Genomic DNA, 26778 nt, shown 5'->3' on the forward strand with positions numbered 1-26778 from the left:
TTGAATTTTTTATTCTCTCGTTTGGAAACATTGGTTGTTTTTTTCAGTCACTTTGTCAGAAATGACCAAGCATAAATCACTCTGGTTTTAGCTACTTAGATAGGTTTGGAGCCCCTCCCTACACAGCCGAGGGCTCACGTCAATGTCACTCACTCAATCTTTGTCATTTTGTTTCTCCCATACACACTTATTTACACATACACACACATGCGACACCAGCTGACAGCATTCACGCAGGATTTGGTGGCACTGTAGAGATATCGTATCATAGCAACACCATAGCAACGCCTACAGCCGAAACAAAAAAAGCCCAGGCAATGCCATGGCAGAGCAAGCATTAGTCTGCTGTTGCATTAGTAGGATGGCGTGTAGAAGGTTCACATTCTAGCTTATCAATATGATAGGAAGACCTTGAAAAGCTATGATGTTTGATCTGCTGACACAGATAACGTCATATTTATTTACAATAAAGGCTGTATGTATACCTAGAAAGCAGATACACAGGCACATCCATCCATGTACACACCCCCGCACACAACTTCAAACATGCTTCCCAGAAGCAGTGAAATGGTCACATGTCTTAGACATTGCATAACATGACAGCAAAAAGTGATACAATAAACATTGCTATAATGACAATAATAACGTTAAAATAATATTTAGATACGACTAACACTGAAAATAGTGACAGAACTAAATCAACAGTGATGTCCAACACAATGTAACCGTAACAGCACATTTATGGCCCAGATCCAGATCCAGATCCGTCATGTGCTTGCTTTTCCTGAACTAGTGCATTTTCACAATGTAATGCAACATTTAGCCATATTGTACTGGTCCTGGTCATTCCGGATTTTTGGGGGGGCCTGCGATTTATGCATCTTTATTTGTGGAAGTCTTGATCTTAATCAAGTGCATTTTATAAATGTGCCCATGTAAGTGATACGTTCACAGCATGGTTTATAGATGGACACAATAATAAAGAATTGTGGCTATTACAGGCGTAAGATGTAAATATTTTACATATTATGAAATCCGTTAAAGCTACAGTATATCAGATTAAGGTGTTAGAGACTGCAACCATCTCATGCACACGCCTTATAGTGTGTTATAAGGTCATTTCTTTTGCAAGATATTGGATAAATAGACGAGGATTTGGAAAAATTACCCAGAGCAATAAATACCAACACTGTCTGCACAACCTCATCCCCCCAATAATGCACATGGTTACTAGCCAATTATATAAAAACGGCTATGGCTGAATGGCTATTCAGATAAATTAAAGAAGCTCTTTTAATATTTGAAATTGCAGACTAACATTTGCTCCGTGGGGCAAAAAATGGCCCTGAAAATCATAAGGTATGAGATAAATAAGTATGTTGTTCTGCAGAACTAATATAATTGCTGTAATATAAAAATTCCTTTTCTGTGTGTAAATGACTCAGTAAATACTCAGTACAGTATGGCACAGTAAAGTTCAGTGTGGCTCAGCAGCATGAAAAGACACTAAAGTTCGCTGCCTGGATGATTCCTCTCCTGGATCACGGATTCTCAGGCCCAGCTGCTCTGGCAGTGTGACCCAAGATAAAAGTGGGGTTTAGTTTTTGGACTCAGTAGTTGTCTGATCTGGCGAGTGAAAAGAGGAGCGGATCCTCTGGGCTTCATTAACACATAGGTGACCAAATGCTTTGTTGTACCATTCTGGAGATCTTCCCCTGTGACAACAATATAAAATAATGCATATTAATGATTACAATATTTATTTAAAGCTTTAATATGAAAGCTCTTGAATTCTGCCCAAACCTGAGATCGACTCTGGAGATATGGGTGAGCCTGGTCTTTCCAGTATCACAAGGTTCGAGGAGGTACTGTGACTCCAACACCACCCCCCTCACTGCTCCCATGCGTGGGCTCTCATCATGTTCGATGGACAAACACACCAGCGCACAAGAGCCTTTACACAGGTCTGTCCGCCAGGACCTGAGGGGGTGGTGAGACAAAGAAGAGAAAAGTAGTGAGTTCAGTCGGCATTTAATTTGGGAATGTGAGATATTGTTTAGCGAAATTCAATTTACTATATTTCAAGCCAAAAAAGCAGCAAATTCTCATATACGAGAACCTGGATCAATCAGGTTTGGTGTTAATAGCTGCCAATTCAGTTCTTTCGTTGTACTAATCGACCAATTGTTCCAGCTCTATTAAACATGATATTTTAGAAATGTCTATGAAATTTGGGGAATATTTAAGAAGGCTGCATTGTTATAAATACAAGTACATGTTGTGCTTTGTCCATCAGTTGGAATATAGATAACTAAATTCCAAATCAGATAAAGGCTTGCCAATATTTTAAATTAATTAATCCTGACCTTAGTACCACATAGTCACAGCTGGGTTGAGGTGCCATGTTGCCGCAAGAGTACTGGTACAAGTCTGTCTGTTTATCCAGCGTCTCCAGAACCTTCTCCTGCTGTACTTCAGTCTGCCACAGAGGGCGCTCTCTCAGCAGACGCTGCAGCACTTCAGTAGGAGTTGCTGACACCTCAACACACACTCGCCACCGCCTCAGAGGGTTACCATCTCCCACCTTACACGCAAATACATCATGAGTGTTTGATTTACACATTATACATTAGTGTAATCATGTCAAATACATTTATTAATGTGCTTATATTCCATTTCTTTCTTTCTTTCTTTCTTTCTTTCTTTCTTACATGCCCCTCTCAAAATTTCATGATAATCCAGAAATTCAATAACCACATACCTTTTTTGACGACAGTTCTGTATTGTCAGTATTTGAGCGAGAAACCCAGCCTTTGCTCTTATCTTTGGCCTCTTCCAGCAGGTTCTGAACCAGCCTTTCTAGGTGTGCATGATAGGATACTGCCTCATCCTCCTCTTCCTCATCCTCATCCACTTCCTCCTGGTGAGCCTTGCACAGTTCTTCCAACGGGGGCACCATCAACTCAGCCTCCATGTAGGAGTTACGTGACTGGGTCACCATCTCCTCTGGGATCTGGGAAAAAGCCAGAGGATGTGCATCACATCACATCGCACAACATTAGCTCAGGCCTAAGTACTACCATGTCTGAAGCAGAAAATAGACCTAGACAAATACAATATACTGCAATTTGATTGATACCAAATGTCCTTGCCTGTCCTGCCATTATCCTTTAAAAACCTTTAAACTGCAACACTTTCATGTGTTGAAAAATAGGTAGATAGGGGTCAATGTGTAAGGGTGGGTAGTGAAACATCACCTTTTATGAGATGGGTGTGCCCCAGGGTTCCATCTTAGGACATCTCCTGTTTAGCTTATATGTAAATGACTTGCCATCAATTTGTACAAGATTTGAAGTTCATATATATGCAGATGATACTATAATATGCATGCAATTATATGCAAAAACTAAAAAAGAAGCAGCTTCTAAACTAAACGCAGCAATGGTAAATGTTACTACATGGCTTGAACATTCTCATCTGTGTCTAAGTGGAAAAAAAAATGTCTACATGTTTTTACAAGGACACACTCAGCATCTGAATGTGATCATAAAGTCTTAAAGGTGAGAATATTCAAGTTGTTTCTCAAGTTAAATATCTCGGTATCTTCCTTGACTCCACCTTGTCTTTCAAAAAACAAGTAAAAAAAGTACTACAAATAACTAAACACAATTTAGCATATTTTAGGCATGTAAGAAGCTGCTTAACAAGCACAGCAGCAAAAGTGTATCTAAATTCAATGATCATCCCTCATCTACTATATTGCATGCCAAGCTGGATGCAAGCTAATGAAGATGCCAACTCTCAAGCCTGTTCTCTTTGTATATAAACAGGCCCTTAAAGTGTTAGACAGAAAACACTGTAAAATCCTTATCAAATCTGCCATCCTTAGTTGGCAAAATCTAAACAAATACAATAACATGTGCCTAATGTTCAAGATCTTGAATGGCAAAGCTCTACCACCACTCAGCATTTTTATTAAGCAAAAAAATTGTAAAAATAGAACCACTATGTCAGCTCTGAGTGGGGACTGTGTAACTCATTACAGGTCCAGTTCTTTTAGTCAATCATTCTTTTCAGTTAGAGCTTCCAATATTTGCAACACACTACCAAATGAAATAAGAAACTGAACCTCCTACCAAAATTTCACATAAAGTCTCAAGGCCGGGCTCTTAAGAAATCAGAGTGAAAATTTTTAATGCCCAGGTAATTTTATATTGTCACTGTAGATCTGTTGCTAACATGTTTGATGTCTTGCCCTGTGTCAAATTTCTTATTTTTATTACAGTTTGCTACTGCTTTGCATAGCTGACTGGTGTCCTGTGTCTGCTTGAACATGTCCTGATGCTTGCTTGGCTTCTTACATTAACTCATACTGTTGATGCGTAATCTCTGCTAGTGTCCTGATGCTTTCTGCAGCTACGCATGACATTCAAAAAAATATATATAATATCATAAATCTCAACCTGAAAGAGGTGTTGGCACTCAGTGATCATGTGTGCCAGGCCCTGGGTGGCTGCCAGGTTTTCACTCAGGTCTTTCTGATCGGGACGGCCTGTGGTGTATTTCCTCTGGATTGATCTTGAGAAATAGAAATTATACAGAATATGCAGAACATAAATTATCTGAGCATTTACAAATAGGAACAGAAGAATTAACTTATTGAGGTAAAAGCAATTTCTATTATATGGAGTTCTTATACATATGTAAAGCCTTTATGCAAGCTGTAACATAAATAATGTGGCATAAAATTGAATCTAAACAGAATCTAAAACCATATTAACAGGATATAAGCTTTTCTTAGACCCCATGTTGTAAATTATTTTGCTCGGCCAAAGCTATTTTTGACCAAATGAATCCATACCATGCTTCATTAACCCAGTCCTTGCAGGTTGGTGTAGCGGGTCATGACAATTTTTTCTAAGTAAGCATCAGATTGTTCATCAGTTTGTGAATGCACCTTGGTGACAGCGTCTCGTTCTTCTGTATGCTGAGGTGGAAAAGTGAAGGTCCCAGACAAACAGCCAGGTTCATTGGCGTCATCTGGTTCTCCTCCACCAAGGAAGTGACATCACGCAGGAAGCTGAGCAATGTCTGGAGGACCTCCCTGTTTTCATCTGGCAACAGCAAAATGGCCGCTCTGACGGCCTGCAACCTCTGCTCCTTTGGGACATCTAATGAAAAAAGAAAAAAAGGATGTGAGGAGAAATGATGGATGAAAGAATAAGTCACAGCTCCCAACATCCAATCTTTGATGTAGTCTTTTAGTGCACATTTCATACACATAAATCATACATAAAGTAAGGGACTAAAAATTTACTTTTTATATCAAACACAGTCTTTAAGATTTAACTAATGATGTCCAGAATTTTCCAATGATACATTTCATTACAATAAGATTTGTGATCATTTGAAACATATGACACGGTTTGCTGACTACATTCTCACTATGGCCAGCTAAACAACTACATACCCTTTACATTAACATCCTCTGAAGCAGATGACTACAGGTGTTACAGCATTCATAGCTCTGAGGCAACTTACACTGGTAAATATGCAGGAAGGTTTCCCCCATCTTGCTTGTTAGCAGAGGTTCTGGCAAGTCTCTGAAGAACTGTTTGACCATGTCAGCCACATCATAAGCTGACTGATCCTCGTAGCTCACACAGTCGGGGGACAGCTCACACTGCTGCCTCAGAGCCTGAATACGAGACTTCACGCCAGATTTGCGAAACAGTCCCACCTGAGACAGGAAGGAAAGAAGAGTCAGACAAAGCCAATGAAGAAGATAATAATAATAATGCTAAAAATAATAATACATTTGTTTTTTTATAGCGCTTTTCTAAACACTCAAAAGACACTTTACAATTTTGGTTTACGAATAAACAAAAGGTATGTAAACATGACAGAAAAAAGGAAGAAAAAGAAGACACATAGGTGCATGAATAAGCACAGGTACAGCAGGAGAGGTGGGCGAATAAAAAGAGGCAAAAACTGGGAAAGATGGAAAAGAAACGAGGCAGTTATTTGCTTTATGCCGGCTGCCTCATATTTGAAAGCACCAACTTTTTTGTGAGGGGTCATAAGCCAAAAATGTTAAAACCTACTGGTTTAATGCATAAAAAAACTTTATTTTATTTTGTTTTATTGAATGTAAAGTGAGCTGCAGATAAATATGGTAGAGTAAAATGTGCAATTCAATTCAATTTCCTCTAAAATGTTGTGAAGTAGAATAACCATAATTCAAAACATGTAAAAACATGAAGGGTATTTGAGTGGCAATGCACCACTGATTAGCACTATGGTCAGAAGAAATGAAGACTCTATGTGCTGTTTTCCTTTTCTAACCTGGTCCAGACAGTGTGTTCTGAGGTGTCTGAGGGCCTGCTGTAAACACAGAGGGAGCGGAAAACCACAGCGCTGGACATGGATGATGAGGGGGACACCAAACACACTCTTCTCTTTGTAGTCTGGAACCTTCATGCGCTTCATAAACTTGGGCACAGACCTGGGAGCGATAGACAGAAAACCATTAGGGACGTGTGTGGGAGAAAGAGTGGCCTCTGCTTTCATTATCGTACTCTTCATGCATATGCTGGTCAAGTCAATTTCCCTCTCAGGGATAATAAAAACAAACAAGAGTGATCGTTAACAACACAAGGATGTGCTTGAGTTTGCAGGTCATGGCGACTGTTGGCTGGTGGTGTTTAATCATGCACAAGCCCATTTAACAGCCAGTATCAGTCTAGTAGATTGTAGAGGTTAAGGTTTTGTGTAAAAGTGTTGGTGCATATGGCCCTGCTGTTTCAGTTTTGACATAATGAAGTTAAAGGAAGCAGAAATAATAACAGAGGCCATTGCAAAAACTGTCACACACATACAGATCAGATACCCACCATGTCCAGCCATTCTTATTTGACATTGAGTACTTCTCCATGATGGCAGTGAGGCGGAGCAAAGAGAACTTCTGCAGCAAGCTGAGCTGGCCCGCTGATTGGCTACCGATCTGCAGTGAAGATGCCGGCTGGTTCAGGTGATCAGATGTTCTGAAACTGGGCCAACGTAGACTAGGATGGGGAGAAAATACCAGTTAAAAATGTGATACACAGTCAATGTAAAAATCAATTAATAAAGCATAATTACAAAATAGTTCTTATTATCATTGTTTTTGGCCATTTTCCCTATCTGTAATGATACCATTGTACTCAAAAACAATAATTTCTTAGATGTAGGAATGTGGAAAGATTGCCATGAAGAAAATTCCACAATCATACTTTTTGTTTAAAAACCAAACTCCAGGTGAGCCAGATTGGTTTTGGGGAGAAAAAAGGCGAACAGTAAAATGATTACCCCAAACTGCTTGTCTTTAACATCCATTATAATGTGTAGAACAACTTCCTGGTTCACCTTTGACCTACTGCACCACAGTTTTCCTGTACAATGAAGGATTAGTACTACTGAAATTTTTTGGGTACCCTCACTTTTTGTTTTTCCTCCAAATAAATTGGTCTAAATGATAAGGCTAAACTGTTGGCTGACTGTCTGGCTACTTGTTTCTTGCCTTGTTGTACTTAGTTTTAGTTAATTTGGAGAGTTAGAATGCCTTAACAGCTTCTCACCGTGGTCTTGTCAGTGAGGCCCCCACTCCAGAGTCCCGCCTCTCCCGACTGGTTCCTGTAGAATCAGTGTCGTTCAAGGAGACCCCATCTCTTTCGCCTTCACTGGGCGTGGTCCTGCCCTCCCCTTCCTCCTCTCCCTCCCCTGTCTCATCCTCAGGCAGCACACTGCGGCTCCAGTGGTCCACTATTTGCTGCAAACCGCTGACGTGCTGAATGATGTCATCTAGATGAGGGAACAAATTGTCCTCTTTCTCTAAGTCCAGCAGGTCTCCCGTGCTGGCATAAAGGTGGGAGCCCGGGACGTTATCGTAAACACTTACCCTGCTGCCCCGTGGAGCTCCAGGACATGGGGGCTTGGACAAAGGTTTACCAGACCAGGGCTCACACAGGCCATTGGTGAGTGGAGAAGTTTGGGCTCTTGTCTGGGGGCCATTGTTTCTGTCACCAGGGGAAGGCGCCAGGCTCTCTATGGATAGAGCTTTTGGAAAGGTGCCTGGTTTATGGTCCTTGGGGATGTGAACAAGGAGGTTTTCATATGAGTGAAACTGGTTTCTGCCAAACTGGCTTTGTCCTTCAGTCCTCTTTCCTTGGGAAGGCAGGTCCATATCCTCTAAATACATGCTGCTTCTCTTGCTGGCAGTGCGGCGTTTTGTACGCACAGGCTGCTTCACACTGGAGGCCACTGTCTCGCTGGTGGGGCTCACACTCACCGTGGTCTGTGGCTTACAATCATTGGTAAGGGAGACAGAGGAAGAATCCCCATCAGTTTGGTGGCTGTGTTTAGGGGTGTGTTCTAGTTGGCTGATGGGTGTACACTGGAGCATCTGCAGTGCATGAGGCTCCTCGCCCTGTAACACTGGCCCACTGATGACCAGTGGTGGCCTGCGATTTGAGCTTTTCCGCATTGTGGACGGCCCCCACGTGCGCATTACTTCCATGCGACGCAAAAACTCTTTGGCTTTACTCCGCCCTCCTTGCCCATGCCTGCTGCTCTTGATTGGCAGGGAGTTGTAGTGTGGAAGATCCCTGGGTGGTTGGTAGGAAGCAGAGAGTGATGCCATAGACATAGAATCAGGCATGGCGGAGGCGGAGTCCTCACTGTGCAGCGAGGAGATTTCTGTGATCTCTTGCTCGCTCAGGTCTGTCAGCACACTCTCACTGCTCACTGTGCTGTGCAGCAAACCCTCCCCCTGACCTGTCGGGCTGCTTTCACTGGTGCTGTCCAACAGGAAGTCTTGCAGGCGAGACCAACGTCGGCTGCTCCACTCAAAGGTCCACCTTTTACTGATAGCCAAAGGGTCATCTTCATCAGAGTCATCACCCTATGGAACGGTGAAGGAGGTATTACAGGGTCAAATTGCAACACAAAGCCCTAAATAAGAGTTACTGTAGGATTAAGATTCCCTGTTGTGGGCGCCTAGATAACTTAGTTGGTAGAGCGAGTGCCAATATTTAGAGGTTTACTCCTCGACACAGCGGGACCGGGTTTGACTGTGACCTGCAGCCCTTTGCTGCATGTTTTCTCATTTTCCCTCTCTTTCCCCTTTCATGTCTGCACAAGTCCACAAAGAACCCTTTTATGGCTACACATATAAACTTAGTTCCTACGGGTGTAGACCAAAGAAAAATCTTTTTTTATTTTACTTCTAGTTCATTTTGAATTTACTACTAAACTGTGTCACATGGAGTGATCACTTTTATTGGACAGATTTGGAGAGCTACCCTTCATCATCAGCACTTGACATGAGCACTAGTAGACACTGAAGCTGCATTTTATAAATATCATTAAAGCTCAATATGTGGGGGAAACATTTGCCATGAAGTCAATTACTCTTTTCATCTATTCAGATTGCCTGGTAGAATTCTCACCAACCTTAAATCATCTAGACCAAATGCAAAAACACAAGAGTTAAGTGTGAACATCAACATTAATCCCCTTTGAAGAACGTGGCATTACATTTTCCGATGTCCAGACAAATCACTGACCAGCTAAACACAGATTGTATTACAAGTAACAAACAAATTATGAACTTTATTGTAAAGACTGCACTGGTAAGGCCGGCGGTGGAGTGGCCTTTTATGTGAGTCAGAAATATGTGCACCGAATATCTTGCAGTAAAAATAAAATGTCTTACTTTCTTCTTAGGGTGGCTGACATCCAGTTTCATGGAGGCACACTTGTTCAGAGTATTTAGACGTCTGCAACATAAAAACAAAGTAAGGTAAACGCGCTAGAGCTGGTAGGTTGGATATGTTCTGTCTGACGGTGTTGTAATATTCACATCAAATATCATACATGATTTAAGTTTAAAACATTACTCATGTTAGATTTTCTGTTGGCCAACTGTCATTAGAGTAAACAATGAGCCGAGACATGTTTTAAATGTTGCTCCAGATTTTAGCGAATAAAACCCAGTTAATGTCACATCAGTGTGCTCCTACATTTTTGTACATACAGTACGAAACAAGACAGTTGTGTGTTTGTTTCCTTCTGATTGTAACACTCTCACTTTCACTCTCTTATCTCTCAGTTCTCACTACCACTATCTCCCTTTCTTTCTGATGTTTTCTGACAGTATTCTTCTCATTACGTTCTCTCTATTCCTCTCTCCCACACTGCCTTTTTCTATTTTACCTCTGCTTCACTGGTATCTCTCGGCTGATCCTCACTCTCAACAAAGGCATCTCCCCCGAAACACAGCCGGCTCCTCCCTTTCACTTCCCTACCTCCTCCCTTAATCCATTCCATGTTCTGAAACGCTAGGGGCAACATCTTTACCAATAAGTCTCTGTGCAGTCTCACCCATCCTCCCACCCACTCCGGCACCTCAGGGGATGTGAACAGCAACTGGTTAGGAGGGTGGTGTCTGTGTTAGTGGCTTTCATGAATGGACCATTAAAAACATGTTTTGGGGCTTGTGACCTTTGTCATTTGAAATATTTCAGCCTCTAATACCAGACAGAGAAATTCTGTTTTGTTTACTATTTATTTCTTTCATACAAACTGGCAGACAACGGGTAGTTTGTTGCTACGTATACACCATAAAATATACCAATAGGAAACAGCAAGCTGTCATATAAACTGTCTATCTTGCTGACAGTAAACATTCAAGTTAGAAAATATACAGAGGGAGCCACTGTAGTCTCCACACCCTGAATTTCTACTGTCAGATGATACAAACAATTCTTCCCGGTTGAATATATCCATACAGATTTAGAATTGTATGCTCCATATACTATGTAGTCTTGCAAGCATAAAGCAGTATAATCTAAAATTTAAACAGCTCTGGAAAAAGTGTCTTACAGCTCCTGAGGAGGTTATCAGGGAGTCTAATGCGTATTCTCTCACAACATAGCTTTTAGGAATCACTGACGCTATAATTACCACACCCTCTTCTACTATAGACAATGCAGAGGCAGGGGTGAATGGAGAAGAGAGAAAAATAAGGGGTACGCTGGTGCAAGCTGGAGGAAACTTCAATGAGAAGAAAGGAATTGGAGATTTGAAACAAAAAGATCATAGAGGTGGGAAGAGGGAATTAAAACACACATTCAAAGCCATCTGGGGAGAATATACTGGTATCCCCTAACTCTTTCCCCATTGCCCCTACACCCCTTTGCCCCCCCCCCCCGTCTTGCCCCCTGAGGGTCTCTGCACTTTGAATGGGAGATCAGAGCTTGGCTGAGGGGCGGTGAGGTGACCAGATCAAAGCTTGGGGTGTCTAAGTGGCAGACAGGGGATGGGGAGTTCATTAGTTGTCGGTGTCAGACATCTAATGGTTAGCTATGAGCACCAGGCTGCAGGGACAAATATAGAACCAGGGGGACGAGAAAAGAAACTTGGGATTTTACTGATGTTAAATGTGCACACAAGAAAGGGAGGTTTGCATGTGGTTGTATGAACATGTGTGTTTGTGCAAGTGCTCTTACCGACATAGCGGCTCCACCAGATCCCGGTCCAAAAAGTCGTGGTCCTTTTTTACTGAGGAAATGTCAATTGGAAACTGGGAATCTGTTAGAGAAAGTCAGAGAGATTGAGTTTTGTTAGTTAATGAGTGACAGGAGACAGCAGTCTCTGCTAGTTAACCGTTAATAAAGTCTGTAAAGCATGGCACAACTGCTGTTAACACCTGTCATCTGCAATAAGTTTACATAATCTTGCACACACACATTTTTAAACCCCAAATTAGGTTTAAATCTACAAAAGCCAATGCAAAAATAACTCAAGTCTTATATTTGAGTAATTCTCTGTGTGTGGTGGCAGACTGCAGGCATCATGTGTGCCCGGGAGAAGCCGCAGAGTCTCCGAGGCCGGCATCCATAACCCCACATTACTGAAGCTCACAGAAGTCTCTGTCTCTGAATGTGTGTGTGTGTGTGTGTGTGTGTGTGTGTGTGTGTGTGTGTGTGTGTGTGTGTGTGTGTGTGTGTGTGTGTGTGTGTGTGTGTGTGTGTGTGTGTGTGTGTGTGTGTGTGTGTGTGTGCGGGGGTGTGTGTGTGAGTGTGCGGGTGTGTGTGTGTGTGTGTGTGTGTGTGTGTGTGTGTGTGTGTGTGTGTGTGTGCTGCATTTTAAGAGCTACTTCTTAGATTACTGAGGCCATTTCCTGTTTGTCCCTCAACTATATGAGACCTGATGATCATCACATGAATGACCGCCTGTAGGCTTTCCAGAGAGGTGGAAAGATCTCAAGACGGAAGGAAGTAAAGAGGGAAGAAGACTGAATGAAAAGTGAGAAAGAAAAGACAGACTGAAAGAAAGAAAGAAAGAAATAGTAAGAAAATGCAGGCTGGAGAAAGGTGGAAGAGAAAAGAGAAGCTGTGAGAGTCCCAGCAGTGATAACGAGGCCTTTCCCATGACCCCTCCCTCTGGACAGGAACTAAAGCCTGAAAATAGAATGCAGTGGCCCAGAAGACAGGGATACAGAGATGGAGGGATGGCAGAAAAAAAGAGGGATGCAAAAAAAAACGACCAGAAGCAGGATTGAACAAAAGGAAAGATTTGAAGGGGCAAATATTTGTGTGAAACAACACAGCTGGGTAAATGCTGGACTTGGCTAGTGTGTCTGTCTGTGTGTGTGTGTGTGTGTGTGTGTGTGTGTGTGTGTGTGTGTGTTACCTTCATAGAGCTGGGCGTACTGTGGAAATCCTGCTGCTCTAAGCCAATCACAAGCCTCCTTAGCCTCAATCTCTGTAAAGCAAAAAAAGCAGACATGTTGAGTACACACATCCACACATTGATTATATTGATTTTTGGGCATTTATGGTTCTACCCTGAAGAGTCACCAAACAGTGACTTTTGTGTACACCGTTCAGAAACTGAATACCAAACACTAATACTGAAACACTGCCAAACTGCAGAAGTCGTGTTCTCCTTTGAGACCAGTTAACGCAGTGCACTCTCAAGTGACGACAACCACACATAAGCATTTTTTGTCATTAAATAAATTATATTTAATATTTAATGCTTTTCTCGTGTATAAGTGCATTGCATTTTTTTTAATTGTGGTATTTAAGCTAATACCGTTGCTATTTTTAAGACCCCATGGTATACCGTATTACCCTGTTACCGCCCAATCCTACTACCCAGTAATATCAAAACTGAAGTGTCACAACGTTCGGAGGAAAGCCCCCACATTAATGTAATTGCCTCTGAATTTCAATGGACTGATATCTTTTACGGCCAACTTGATATGCATTGTTAATTAATTGCTCTCTAAAAATAAACAAAGATCGATTCAAAGACACAAAAAAAAGAGCTTAACATTGTATTTGTCACTATCCCTGAATTTTTAGCATACGCTGGAGGAACATCTCAGAGAATACCATTTTCCTCTGGGAATTCACTGGAATGATGAGATTCGAAAAATTGAAAGTGAGCCAGTGAGGGACAGAGGAAACAATTTACACAATTTAACATTATACATCCTGTACTAGTGATATCCACTTAGATAAAACAAATGATAGCCGTTAATGCATATATTTAGCAGACCTTACATGGCACCACACCCCATTAGGTGCTGCCGCCAGCACCACAAGACTTTTACAGGCATTTGCTTTACAACTTTTTTCCGCCAGCGTATGTATTGCTCACACTGCTAAACTTGCAGAGCTGCACTGTTGTGTGTGTGTGTGTATGTGTGTGTGTGTGTGTGTGTGTTCTCTTTATGAGCAGACACTGTTTAAATCCCCTCTGCAGAGCTTTGTGCTGACAAAGACATTTGAATGATCTTGGTCCCAGCAATCACAAGTTATCTTCTTTTTTTCCCGTTAAAAATACGGCAATGTAAAAGATATAATATACACACAGACACATGCATACGCATAAAAACATTTACAGCTAAAAATACACACACCAATAGGTAAAACACACTGGCAAAGAGAGAGAGTGGGAAGCTTAAGGTTTGTAGGAGGACATCTTCTAAAAACTCAAAGAAAGATCAAACACATTACGTAAATTATATTTTAAAAGGGATGGATTACAAGACTAAATAAGACAAGTTTTAAGTTCAAAATAGTATAAATATCCACAAAAAGTGGATTTGTTTTTCAATGCCACTCATTGAAAAAAAACAACAGCAACATTATTTCTGCATCAGTCTGCATTCTGCAGTCGCTGCACTTATCTCAAACCATTTTCAAAAGCCAACTCCTACACTCACTTGACTCATTCAGACCTCTTTCAGAGGTGCTGGCAGTAAACGGGAGAGACACCGCAGAAACACAGGGGACAAAGTTCAGTAGGGCAAAAAAAGCCTCCTTCTTCACCATCAGAGATGAGAACGGTCTGAGGAAATTATCCTTTCACCGCAATCCAGCAATTACATTCCTCTCCTGGCATTCTCAGCATAACTCCTCTCTTTCTAAATCGCATATGAAGCAACATGAGTGCAGGTCATGAAATAAAAAATCTTGTACCACTCTGAAAATAGACTGGAGAGACAGAGAAACGCCAGAGACAGCCTGTAGGGTGATAGAACTGAGAACTTACTTGAAGCCCTCATGATGAGGGTGATGACATGCTTCTATTTCTTTCTCCTTTGCTCAGTGGCAACGCTTCTGTACTTTTGTCCTTGCTGCTTTTCCAACTCTTGTGTTTACAACTCTCCCTCCCTCTTCCAGCCTGCCCCATGCAGGTTTCCTCTTCCCTCTAATTTTCTCCTTAACCGCCTCTCTTGCACTTTCAGCTTAGTTGGGATCCACATACAATATCTCTCTATTTTTACAGCTCTCTCTGGCTTCTGCTGCACTAGACTCTTTACCTCACTTTTGTTTTGGTTACTTGATCTTTCCCTCTTGTTCAATCTTGTGTAAGTTTCTTTTTACATCTTTCACAAATGTAATTTTCTCTTCACTTATGTTCCTTTATCTTTATGTCTTTATTCCCTTTCCTTACATTTTCTCTCTGTACTCTTTCTGCACCTTTCTTACTCTTAACCTCGTCTCATCCCCTCAGGATCTTTCTCTAAAGAAAAATCCTTTCTTGCATCTACATGTCCCTTCTGCTACTTTCACTGAAACCTCTTCATCTTTTCTTTCTCTTTACTCCCACAATAATCTGGTCGAGGACACCAACTCCACATCTTCGTTGTCATCACCAGAGCTGCTGTTACCCCATCATGTCCATGGAGGAAATGACTAATTTCAGCTGGCGTTCGCATCAGCCAGCCCCCGAGCTCACAGACGGACGACTGGTGGACACTAACTTCAAATGTCATCTAAAACCTACTGGCAGCCCAGCGAGGAGACTCTGACCTCAGCCTCTTTCTTTTGCTTCATTGTACAAAACTGCAGACAAGAATAATGTGTGGGAGAATGCAGTGTATACGCACACACATGCATTACATACACCAGCACAGACATTTAGCACAGTCCAGATGTTGTCCAGTGAGTCAAATAATACAAAAAGGATGAGACAGGCAGACAGCTGGGGTGGGAGGGGGGCAGCTGAGATGGACAGACCCTCTGGGAAAGCCACATGGAGGAAGACACACCACACTAGCTGCTTATTTACTGAATGTAGGATTGAAAAGAATAGAGACACTTCTTAGAGAAACTAGAATGCAGAGATGCAGATGAAGAGCTTCTAACGATGAAGTTAAAGGATAAATCTGGTGACTCTCTATTCTACAAAAAGACCAAGTTCCTACTAACAAGTGTTGTCTGTGTATCCAATGCCTGATCATTTCGGTTTATTCCCCTGAGCCACAAAGGTTGGCATTACAAAGAAAATGAGCACTGTAGCTTATTTTGAGTCGACATACAATGGATAAATACGCATGAGTTCCTCAAATCTTGAAAATAGTCAGCAATGCACTATTTACTCTTGTTGGAGTAATCTTTTCCCAAAAAGTGTTGTAGGAAATTACTGAGCTTTAGCTTTTTAAAATATGAAACTAATATTTCAGGCATCTACTTTTAATATGAACTTGTTGACAAGTTTTCAAAACAATTGTCCATTTCTCCAAACTGTTTAGCAAAATAATTAAGACAAACACATAATATTCTCCAATGATCTTAATTGATCTTTAAAGGTGCTCAAAGCAATGGCAAGCATGTTTTAGGCTACAACATTTGTTATGACATACAGCAAACATCTCCTCACTATCCGGGAGCAGCCTGTCCCCTGAACACTCTGTAAAAAGACACTGTCTCCGTAGACAGCCCAGTGTCTAGGGGGACGGGATGAGGAGGAGGGAGGGGCAAGCTAGTCTTGATTTGTTTGAAAATACTTCAAACGTCAACAAGAAGTAACATCACCCAACATCGCTCAGAGCACCTTTAAGGACTATAAAACAAGTGAATGCCTCTGTAGATCCACACACATGTTAAGCTCTGGCTGTTTGCTTCTTACTGTGCTACAACAATTGAAACACTTGAATTAGTTCCTATAGATGAATTAATGAGGGATACTTGTACATCCTTAATAACCAATTTACCACCAATACACTGACTTGTATAGTGTTGCATTAAAAGTAATCAATAGTTAAAAATAAAGTTTTTTTAAACACAAAACAGCATGCTCCATCACAGTGTTTGTGTGTGTTGGCAATGCCTTTTTGTGTTTCTGCACAAATATGCCAAGTGGTACAGCTCCTGTCAGCATGGGAACAAAGCACTGCTATTCAAATGTGCAGAATTTAATCAAGAGATTAATTAGAACACAAACGTGTTATTAGTGGGCAAAAAACACACAAATGCACTCAGTCGGACGGAGCTAATCCAAGCTGCCTACCGTGCTTTGCCTTCAGTCTATTCCATGCACTGCATTCCTTCTGTGGAGAATATATGACAACAGGCAGCAAGCAACTAAAACAACAGCAGGGAAGGTGGACAGATGGTATGTGTATGAGTGTGTGTGTGTGTGGGCGTGTGAATGTGGGCCTCCATGTTTGGGACAAAGAGGCTGTAAGGTAGTTCCTTACATAACAAGGACGCAAGCTATGTAACACAATACACATAACACAAGTACCCCAATGTCCTCACAGCCTTATTCTCTGAAAGTGTGCCTTTGCCTTTTCTTTACTCTACATTTAATTTCCTCCCTTTTAATGCCAGTAACCTTGACTCCCTGACCGCCTTTTCTCAGTATTATGTCTTCCTTGTGCTGGGTCTCAAGGACCCTGAAGCGCCCTGCGTGACATAATTTCCTGCATTGAATTTCCCAGGCGTCCAGAGCGGCATGTGAGCTAAGAACAGCAACAGGAAGTTCCTGGACTGAACATGTCAGAGAGAATCTAAATGGGATAATTTTTTCAACAGAGAGTAGAAGTAGCGAGTGTTTATTTTAAAAAGTTATCTTTAAATGATGCTTAAATTTATATACGTTCAGTCAGTCAGTCTTTTGATAACTAGAGAAGATAACCACACTGATAAGGGCCAAAGACGAGATCACTTTTAGTTTGTTAAGGCCGTACGGGCGTGAATTGAGCAGTTAAAGTTCTTCTACAAGACTACACACTCACACACACACACACATACAAACACACACACACACACACACACACAAGGAGCCTGGAAAGCAGCCATATTCCCACATAAGCTAAAGCACTTAGTCCTTCATGTTTAAAGGTCACAAAGGGAAAAAAAATAATGAAGAAGGCAGAGGAGGAGTGATAGGAGAGAAGGAGGGATGGAGGAAGGAAGGGAGGGACGGGAAGGAGAAATATGTCTGCCTCGTCCAGCGTGGCTCATCTGCAATGATGTTGAGCACAGGAATGTACTATGAAACAGCATCAACACTGGCATGAAATGAGTGCAGGTTCAGGCGCAGCGCCTCTTGTGCAGCACTCATTGAGGTTACACAGCCCTGGATATAAAAATATGACAGAACTGGGAGGGCTGCTGTGAGTTGGTTTGGGTAGTGTTAATAGACTATGTTATTAGGATGAGATAGAATGAGACTGAAGGTGATCAAGTTGAGTATTTGGGTATGCCACTTTTTTTCCAGCAGAGGGTGTTAAAGCAATGTATCACGGCATGCATTTACATTTCTGAAAATAATTAAATGGCTCAAGCTATGGTGATATGATGTTTGTGTGTTCTGCTTGTTCTTTATTTTGCCATTAAGTGTTAGAGCATTTACGCTTAGCTGGCTGAACTGAAATAGTTTAGTCCTCAGTAAAGCCTTGTGGTTTGGCAGAGTAACGTGGTGAGTATTAACTTTTACTGACAGATACACTTATCTTTGTTGCTGAATTGCTCTAGAAAATACAGACTGGTGACAATTTAAAGGAAATCCTGAATACATGACAGGAGAAACATAACAAATGCAGATGCAAAGGGAACACAGGGTCACTGAATGCTTTGATGAGTATGAGTATGTGTGAATTTCCTTTGTGGGAGAACAGTGTCCATCAGAGCACACTCAGGTTGTTGTGTTTTTAGAATGCATATTGTGTATTGAGTTTTTGCCACTTTTCCAGCTTGAAGAGACTACATTCTGAAAACCTGCATGAAATCTAGCACTTTGGTATTGATTTGTCAATGAAAGGTGCTCTTAAAAAAATGTATTATTATTCTTATTATTCCCTATTATTATTTAGCATAGATTTGGGACACAGCTTTTTTGTTGTTTTTTCCTTTAACCATGCAGCAACAGATTTTTTTTGTAGCAAAAAAGTGGAAACTAGGTGTGAGCGGAGAAGAGATCAAGAGAACACTGATATATTAACACCTTTTAAGTTGCAAACTGGTTAGCAGTTGTCTATTTACACATCGATCAGACACAGATCAACATCATTCATTTGGAGTCATGTTTATGGCCACCTGATGAAGATGAGTCTGATGGTCTCTCTTCTTTTAGCTCTGCTTTTGGTCTCCACAAACTGTGTGAAATATCTGTCTTTTTAGCTGCTTAATGTTCCACTATAGTTAGTACATATAGTCCCACATTTTGTCCATTAGCTGCAGAGCAGGTAACATTGTCATTTGTTGATTGTTTTCCCTTTTCAATCACCCATCTGTATATAGGCCATGTGCATATGTAAAGCTAAATGTACTTTAAATGTACTTTAAGATATGAATCAAACTATTGTTTCAGTTTCAGATGTAGATTTGGTTATGTCACTGAGTTCTTTTATAATTAAGTCAGATGCAATGACATGGATTGCAACTGGGGAGAGACAGAGAAAGAGGGGAGTAAATCACTAAATTGTGACAAAGTTGTAATCAGATAAGTTGTGTAATGATTTTGCTTCCTAAGTTGGTGTTTGCATGCTGTAGTTTATGTTGTGCCACTTATTGTCAGTTTCCATTTATTTATGTTATCTGCAGAGAGAGAGAGAGAGAGAGAAAGAGAGAGAGAGAGAGAAAGAATTAAATGAGTCATACCATCATCCAAAACCAGTACAGGCATAACCTTGCTTCTCCATCTACATTCCTCACCTGCCACAGCTGGCATCTCTCTCTCTCTCTCTCTCTCTCTCTCTCTCTCTCTCCTTCACCCATATCTGATTTTTAGATGCTTCATACAAGATTTGGCTCGCACAGACACATTTGTTGGCAGCGGGTAAAAACACCCAACTCAACACAAGACACGACAAGTTTCTGCTCCCTCATGAGAACGAGTTATGTGCAATAGTAAATCACAGCTGAAAACAAAACTAACCCTATCTGATCTTTAAGTTTACAAATCTGGAAACCTCAGGAGAATAACTCATCTTCTACAATGAACTGAGAAAACACAAGAATAGCCCAAAGTACCTTTCTTAACAGTAGGATGTTCTTTTCACTCTTTGGGAAACATGAATCATGTGACAGGAAGTTGGGGAAGTAGCCATGGAATACAAGTTTAGTCGGGAGGACATAGACAAAAACAATAACACTACAGTCCTTCAGGGTTTGTTATGACTTCTTTCAGATTTATGAAAGACATCTTTGGAGGAGAGGCGGCTCCATATGTTCGAGTGATTAAAACCAGAACGTTTGCGAGTACAGCCAATCTGTAATGTGTAAGTTCTTGCCAATAAAAGCATATTTGAAATGTGTGATGAAACAGAAGATAGATGGACTACTCCTAAAAGTTGGGTCTTTTCCTTTTTGGTGTTGCATAAACCTCTAAAGAAGAGGTGTAATGTTGAAAAATCCCCCAAAGAGGAAGCCAGAAGCTACATGAAAATAACCTTTTTAGCCTTAAAACCAACACACTTTCTTTATCAGAATTTACATAGTGTGAATCTGCACAAAGTTACACCTCCCTTTGGAAAAAAAACAGCAAATCTGGAGGATAAAAATACAAGGAATGTAAAAAAAAAGTTGAGACGTTCACAAAGAACATCCAACTTATCAGGTAAAAAGACATTGTAAAACCAGTCACATATCTAAATCCCGCTGAAGGACACATTAAAACTTTGCTATCACTCTCTTTAGTTCTACCTTGTTCCAGCCTCCGTAGCAGCTGTTTGCGGGCAATAATGCGTGAGAGGCGCAAGGCAGAGCGCCGTTGAGGGGTCTCGCCCAGCCTCAGGTAGTAGTCCTGCCCGTCAGGTGTCATAGCCTCTAGACAGGTTTCCTCATTGGCGCTGTCGCTGTCACTCACGCGGTCATTACTGCTGCCCTTGACACTCTGATCAATGTCATCCATGATGTCATCAATTTTCCTACTCCTAGTGTCTGTAGCATCAGCACAGTCCGTGCTGTCCTCAGCACAAGCAGTGTCATCGCTTTCTGCTTCGTCCCTCACATCCTCGTCTTTGGCAGCTTCTAATACGGTTGCATCACCCTCACGCTTCAGACCGTTGTTTGTTGTCACTTCATTCCCTGCAGAATTTGCTCTGTGTGCCACATTGTCCATAGTCACTGCCACATCTTCCATAATGGCCATACTGCTGTCCACAGCCTCCATATCATAATACAATCCTCACAAACCTGTAAGTCTTTCTCTCTCTCTCACCGTGATGAGTTGTTGTGTGAGCACTCCTGAATTCCTGCTTCTGACATGCCCTTGCTGGAAGCCAAAACAGCTCCACATCCGCCTGCCTCCTCCCTTCAACTAACCACACTCGAACAAACACATAAACTTCATCACACTACCTGTGTGATGAAAAACACACACACAAACAAATGCTAACTCCACAGCTGAGGTGGGAGTAAGACTCCCAAACTCTTGCTTCTATAAGGTCTTTTCTTTTGGTCACATGACCAGCAGCCAATTGCACCAGAGCCTAGGGAACACTGCACTGCTTCCTGACACGGTTCCAAAGAAACAATTTGGTAATTTGTGTGTGTGTGTGTGTGTGTGTGTGTGTGTGTGTGTGTGTGTGTGTGTGTGTGTGTGTGTGTGTGTGTGTGTGTGTGTGTGTGTGTGTGTGTGGGGGTGGGTGAGTGATAGAGAGAGAGAGGGAGAGAGAAGCAAAAATCTGAGATTGGAGATGTGATCAGAGTGGGGAAAGGCCTGGAAAATAGCACTATCCCAAAGACCATATGTTAATGTAACATGGGAAAGGGCAGAACAATAGAGAATGTGTGGGTGTGTGAGATGCTGAGGAATGTATGTAGGAGCAAATCTATTGTTACTAAAGTTGAGTAGGATTTTAACGCAACTGCGAAAAGTTTTCTAAATCCACACCGTGACGTTCATACCACATGTAATTTAACATAAATGATCCCGGACATACACAACACCCACATTCCCTCTTTAGCAATACATTCAATAACACAAATCTGTTGTGTAGTTATAGTAAGCAATGTTAATGTCTAAAATGTGTGACTGAATGATGCCATAAAGAAACCAAGTTGGAGGATAAATGTATGTAATGCACTAAAGGACCTAGTTGGCAGAATAGTGATTTTCCAGGTTTGGAGGATATAGGGGGTCATTTTAATTTATTTTAGGGAGGTAGGCAGGATGTGTAGGAGGGGGGTGCACATGAAAAGAAGGTCATAGCAAATTCAATTTCAGGTCAGGTCAGGTCAGCACACACACACACACACACACACACACACACACACACACAGACACACACACCTAATCACACACCTAATCTCACAAAGGAGTGGTATTACAGCAGTGTTTTTTAGTCTGCAGGTCATAAACTAAAAAAAGTGAATAGTCTGAAGTTGTAATATAAAAAATCTGTGATTCAATTTGATGAGACTGCCCTCTTGAGGTAATCTGAGATGGATTCATTTACTTTTTAATTACTTCTCATGTCAGTCAAGATACACTGGCAAATACACTGTGCAGACACTTTCCAACTGATGCAGGGAACATCAGGCAGACAGAGTAACGCAATAGTGAGCTAAAAAGATGTGTGTAAATGGATTGGCACAGGGTAGGGCTGTAGTAAGCGTCCAGTAATAAAATATCCACCTCTCTGTCTCAGTTACAGCTGGCCAAGATGGAACATAAACTAAACAGGCAAAATGAAGAGGAGACTGAAAAATTATGTTCAGTTCTGTGACGGTAAAGATTAATCAAATATGCGTTGAGTGGGGGCACAACAACAAACAGCTGGACAATGTGAAGAAAATAAAATACAATAGCCTCTCATACTATTATCATAACGCAAACTTTTGCCTCTAATACATGATATCAAATATGACCCACATCCCGAATACAAGTTCTCTTTGTCAGCCTCTCATTCATAGCACTTGAAGAATGTGTTTTGGTCTAAATATAATTGAAGATATATTTATAAAGAAAATAGAAATGGCAATAACATTTATTGTAAGTCTACAATGTGATGCCCTTGGGTGAATGCTTGTACTAAAAATGTTTTTGTTAACAATCTAGGAGATACAAGCTGAAGGGAAAAAAATGGCTATTTTAAAAAAACTAGTATAAATAGGAATAGGCTGCTGGTCGTGTTAAAAAAAAAGCCCTTTCGGGAGTTTTTAAGTGATCTGAGGGATGACACTAATGTAACCATTCTGAGATCCACAGTCAGGGTATTCCCAGGCTTTAGGGCTAGGACTTTCAAAGCCTGGTCCCCTTTAATTTTTAACCTATACATTTAAATACAGACAAGGGACCCCATTCCTGACATGGGCTCAACAGAGATATCTACTGTGTGACAAACTAAACTAATATGTGTACTTTTTCTTATTCCATAGAAAACACGTGAAGCTGCATCTAGCATATTGAGGCACCAGGTGCTATTGCTTGTTAACACAGGTAAACAAGATCCTTGAGGGAAATGAAAAAAAATGAAGCTATTTGACATGTTGCTAATGGCTTTGAAATCTCAGTTGGTGGATACAGCCTGGAAATTGTCTATGAAAGCACACCAATAGGCTGCTGAATTTATCTTTAATTTATTTCTCAATTCATTCAAGGCCACTAATGAGAAATTCACATTGTTCAGCAAGAAGCATACAACATAATATACCTACACAATCATTTTTACTCACAGTTAGCTGAGTATTTCCAGTACAGCGACTACATAGTGAGAATAATGACTATTTGGAAAAAGATGATTCAGGTTAATGGTTTGGATTTGCATAAATTCCTGCACTGTATCTGCATCTAGGTTTTCTAACAACCCCCCACCCCAAATAACACACATACACCAACACACACCAAAGCTACAAAGAACCACAAATCCCACATGCTAAGGGAGACCCGACCCCCACTGCTAACTTAAAAACGTCTAAATCCAGGTGCTGTGTGCTCTCTGTTTACACAGTCACACACAGATGATTGAATGGAAACATAAACACAACCAGAATTTACTTCAACAGTCACTTCAGGTCACTCATCTGTCCAATGGTTCATTAATGCACCAGCTAGTTAGGATCACAGTTGTAAATGTATTTTTGTCTTGCTAAAATTGAATAATGCTGCATTATGAGACTGTATCTGACAATTAATATTGCTATATGTGCGCTTGTCCTTATGTCGTTATTACTACTGTGTTTCTAAATGATCATTTTTGTTAACGTTAAGCTTCAGGGAGTAAATTCTTTGTATTCATCGCCCACATGTATAATTTCCAGACAAATACAGTTTCAAATTTAAAACATCTGACCAACTCCTAATGTGGACTAATTTTTTACAATATGTCATGGCTCTTGATATTTCATAGAGTAGAAAATGCTCTTCTGAATACCAGCATAACGGTGAGGCCAGATGTGCACATTTTAAGGTTCCCTCATCTCAAAATGTGACCGAGACAGAATGTGAACTGTGTGACTTGTGAGCTGATGGGTTAAGCAGTGGGGTGAGGGAGGGGTGGTGGAGGAGGGGCAGGGTTTTTGGTGCTCTGGCTGGGGGACAGGTTGAAGGGGTGAGAAATTAGGAGAAATAGGATTACTGAGGCAGCAGGTGCTATCTGATGCTCCATTTGACTTACATTCCTCTCTTATTAATTGTGTACAAAGCCTCAATAAAGCAACATTCGGTCACCCACCATGCAATAGGGAAAATGATCTTTAACAATGCCTAACTGGCCCTTTACTGGTCACACATTTGGATTTGACTCATCTCTGCTATGCACTTGACAGCCACAGTGAATCGAACTGATCGTGGCCTGTGGCGGTTTGTAGCGTCGTGAATGTGGGAATGTTTATCTTTTCATTTGCTTAAGTTACGCATACATCTTTTTGATAGTGTTCTTACTCCATAAGAGGCAGACATTTTGGTAATTACATTAAACCGAGGAGACAGATGCAGCTCTCTCCTCACCTTCTCCTCCCTCTCTGACGCACAGTTGAGAGAGAGAGAGAGAGAGAGAGAGAGAGAGAGAGAGAGAGAGAGAGAGAGAGAGAGAGATGTCTGCGCAACTAAGCCACTGTATATAAAGCAAACTGACTGACTCTGAACTTGGTGCATTGGCGCCTACATAGAATATTTGACTACATGCACATGTGTGACATGCCTAATCCAAAATATTAAACCCCCTCGCTCTTTCAAAACTGCGATAAGCTAAATAGACCATCCTCTAGATTAGAAGATCAAATGCTGAGCAAACGGCATCTGATGCCCCGGCTGGACTCTTGTCGACAGCACATGCCTGCGCTGTTTTCAGCACTAAATTTGACAATGACCTTCCCAAAATATCAGGAGCGCGCTGCGCGTGACGCTACAGGCATAATATAACACAGAGGCAACATGCAACATATAGATTGAGATAAACTTTTTCTTCAATATCCATAGCATATCATTCTGCGAAGTTGTTTTAAATCCCTTCTAGCGGTAGGCTACTGAAAAAAGGCGTGAACATTATGATCTCCAACAGTGACAAGCATAAGACAAATATAGCACATCCATGTAGTCAGATATCAATTTCCAGACCATGATGTGTCTGTTTAATATTTAAACACTACGGGGTGCCTTAAGGTCGCAGTACACGGTTCAGGCTGCTTTTATTTAGCCTGATCTATGAGACAGACTTGTGTCAGTCAGAATTTGTATTAGAACTGTAGTATTCCGCATATTAGCTATTAAAAACAAGTTTCGCCTCCATTGGTTTTTGGCTCTCTGACCTGCCAGTCGTCTCTCCCGGACATTCCTCCACAGCAGATCCCAAGCCTTGGACGTGGAGTCCCGCAGCTGCTCGCTGATCGACCGCCGCAGCTGTAGCTTGGCAGATCTTCGCTGGGCTGTCATTGCGGTGCAGCCGGACGCATTCTCCCTGACTAAAACCAGCGCTCCGTCATTACCCGTTATTCCTTAACTCTCCCGTTATTCCACTGTGAACAGCCCCGGCCGACTGGGACAGTGCGCACCGGCTACTGCGTCTAGCCGCAATGGTCGTCACCGCTTCACCTGGTATGAGGCTCGCGTTGCGTCACCTTCCTGCACTAGCGGAGTCAGATGAAGTCCTACTCGCACGGTTTGACCCAGTAAGATATAGCCTACTGTTTGAATTAAACTAGAATTTTACACCCTCCTCAGCGTCCTGTTTGAGTCATCTTGAGAGGGCAGCAATGTTTCAATGTAACTTCTGCATGTGAGTCTGGACTTCTGACATGGCGAACCAGATGTGAGAGGCAATTTCCCCTCCCCATGTGTAAGACATTCTCTCTCTCTCTCTCTCTCTCTCACACACACTCCCTCACACACACACACAGACACACACACATGCAACTGATGAGTTGTGTTGCCAGGAAAAGCTTTCTTTAGCATCTCTGGTCAGTGTTGGGCTACGGTAGTGACTGACTTACAGTTTTTTTTCGATTGCTAAAAGACACTGGGCACAACTGAAGCCACATGTGCAAAACCCAAACTACAGTCTGCACTACCAACTGTTGCCTGAGCTAAACAGTTCACATCTCCTGCAAAAGTCATTCCAAGCAACACAACTCTCATCACACGTCTTAAAACAGGCTCAGTGCAGCCAAACACTCAAGACAACACACACTGTCACTCAGAACACACAGAGTTATAACACTAGCGTCAAACACCAATACAGAGATTTCAAACTTTTTCGTCTTTACTGTTTGAACAATTGAAGTGACTTCACACTAATCAATAGTTTTTTTCAAAAGAAAAGATATAGATTTTATAATATAGCAAATTTGACTTAAGGTAAACAAGAAGAAATGAAAATCAGACGTTTGCTTCAATATAGTATTTTTTGTGTATGGAATTACCGGGAAAAAAATTAAAGGTGGATAACAGTAACATAGAATAGTGTGACTAATCCTGCAAGCCATGAAAAACAAACTAGAGTTTGGTCAACACAACCTGCTGCTGTGCAGACTGTAGTTTGAGTTTTGCACA

The 26778-nt window shown here is 41.4% G+C and overlaps 1 protein-coding gene across 3 annotated transcripts; it reads right to left on the reverse strand.

The window, feature by feature from the left end:
* stard13a (StAR-related lipid transfer (START) domain containing 13a) lies at positions 1-26031 on the reverse strand. Of its 3 annotated transcripts, none has more exons than XM_034889943.1 (14): positions 25539-26031; positions 12733-12804; positions 11547-11628; positions 9752-9815; positions 7617-8938; positions 6894-7064; positions 6346-6505; positions 5542-5740; positions 4958-5171; positions 4464-4578; positions 2762-3013; positions 2367-2584; positions 1804-1980; positions 1-1715 (listed from the first exon to the last, which is right to left on the reverse strand). In XM_034889943.1, the coding sequence occupies exons 1-14, from the start codon at positions 25660-25662 to the stop codon at positions 1598-1600; spliced, it is 3288 nt and encodes a 1095-aa protein (XP_034745834.1). In that variant the 5' UTR covers positions 25663-26031; the 3' UTR covers positions 1-1597. The 3 variants fall into 3 exon arrangements, with proteins under 3 accessions (XP_034745834.1, XP_034745833.1, XP_034745835.1); XM_034889942.1 differs by lacking the exon at positions 25539-26031 and adding an exon at positions 20490-21158; XM_034889944.1 differs by lacking the exon at positions 25539-26031 and adding an exon at positions 14605-15665.
* Positions 26032-26778: the final 747 nt, after the last annotated feature.

This window comes from Etheostoma cragini, chromosome 13, assembly GCF_013103735.1.
Source record: "Etheostoma cragini isolate CJK2018 chromosome 13, CSU_Ecrag_1.0, whole genome shotgun sequence".
NCBI lineage: Eukaryota > Metazoa > Chordata > Actinopteri > Perciformes > Percidae > Etheostoma > Etheostoma cragini.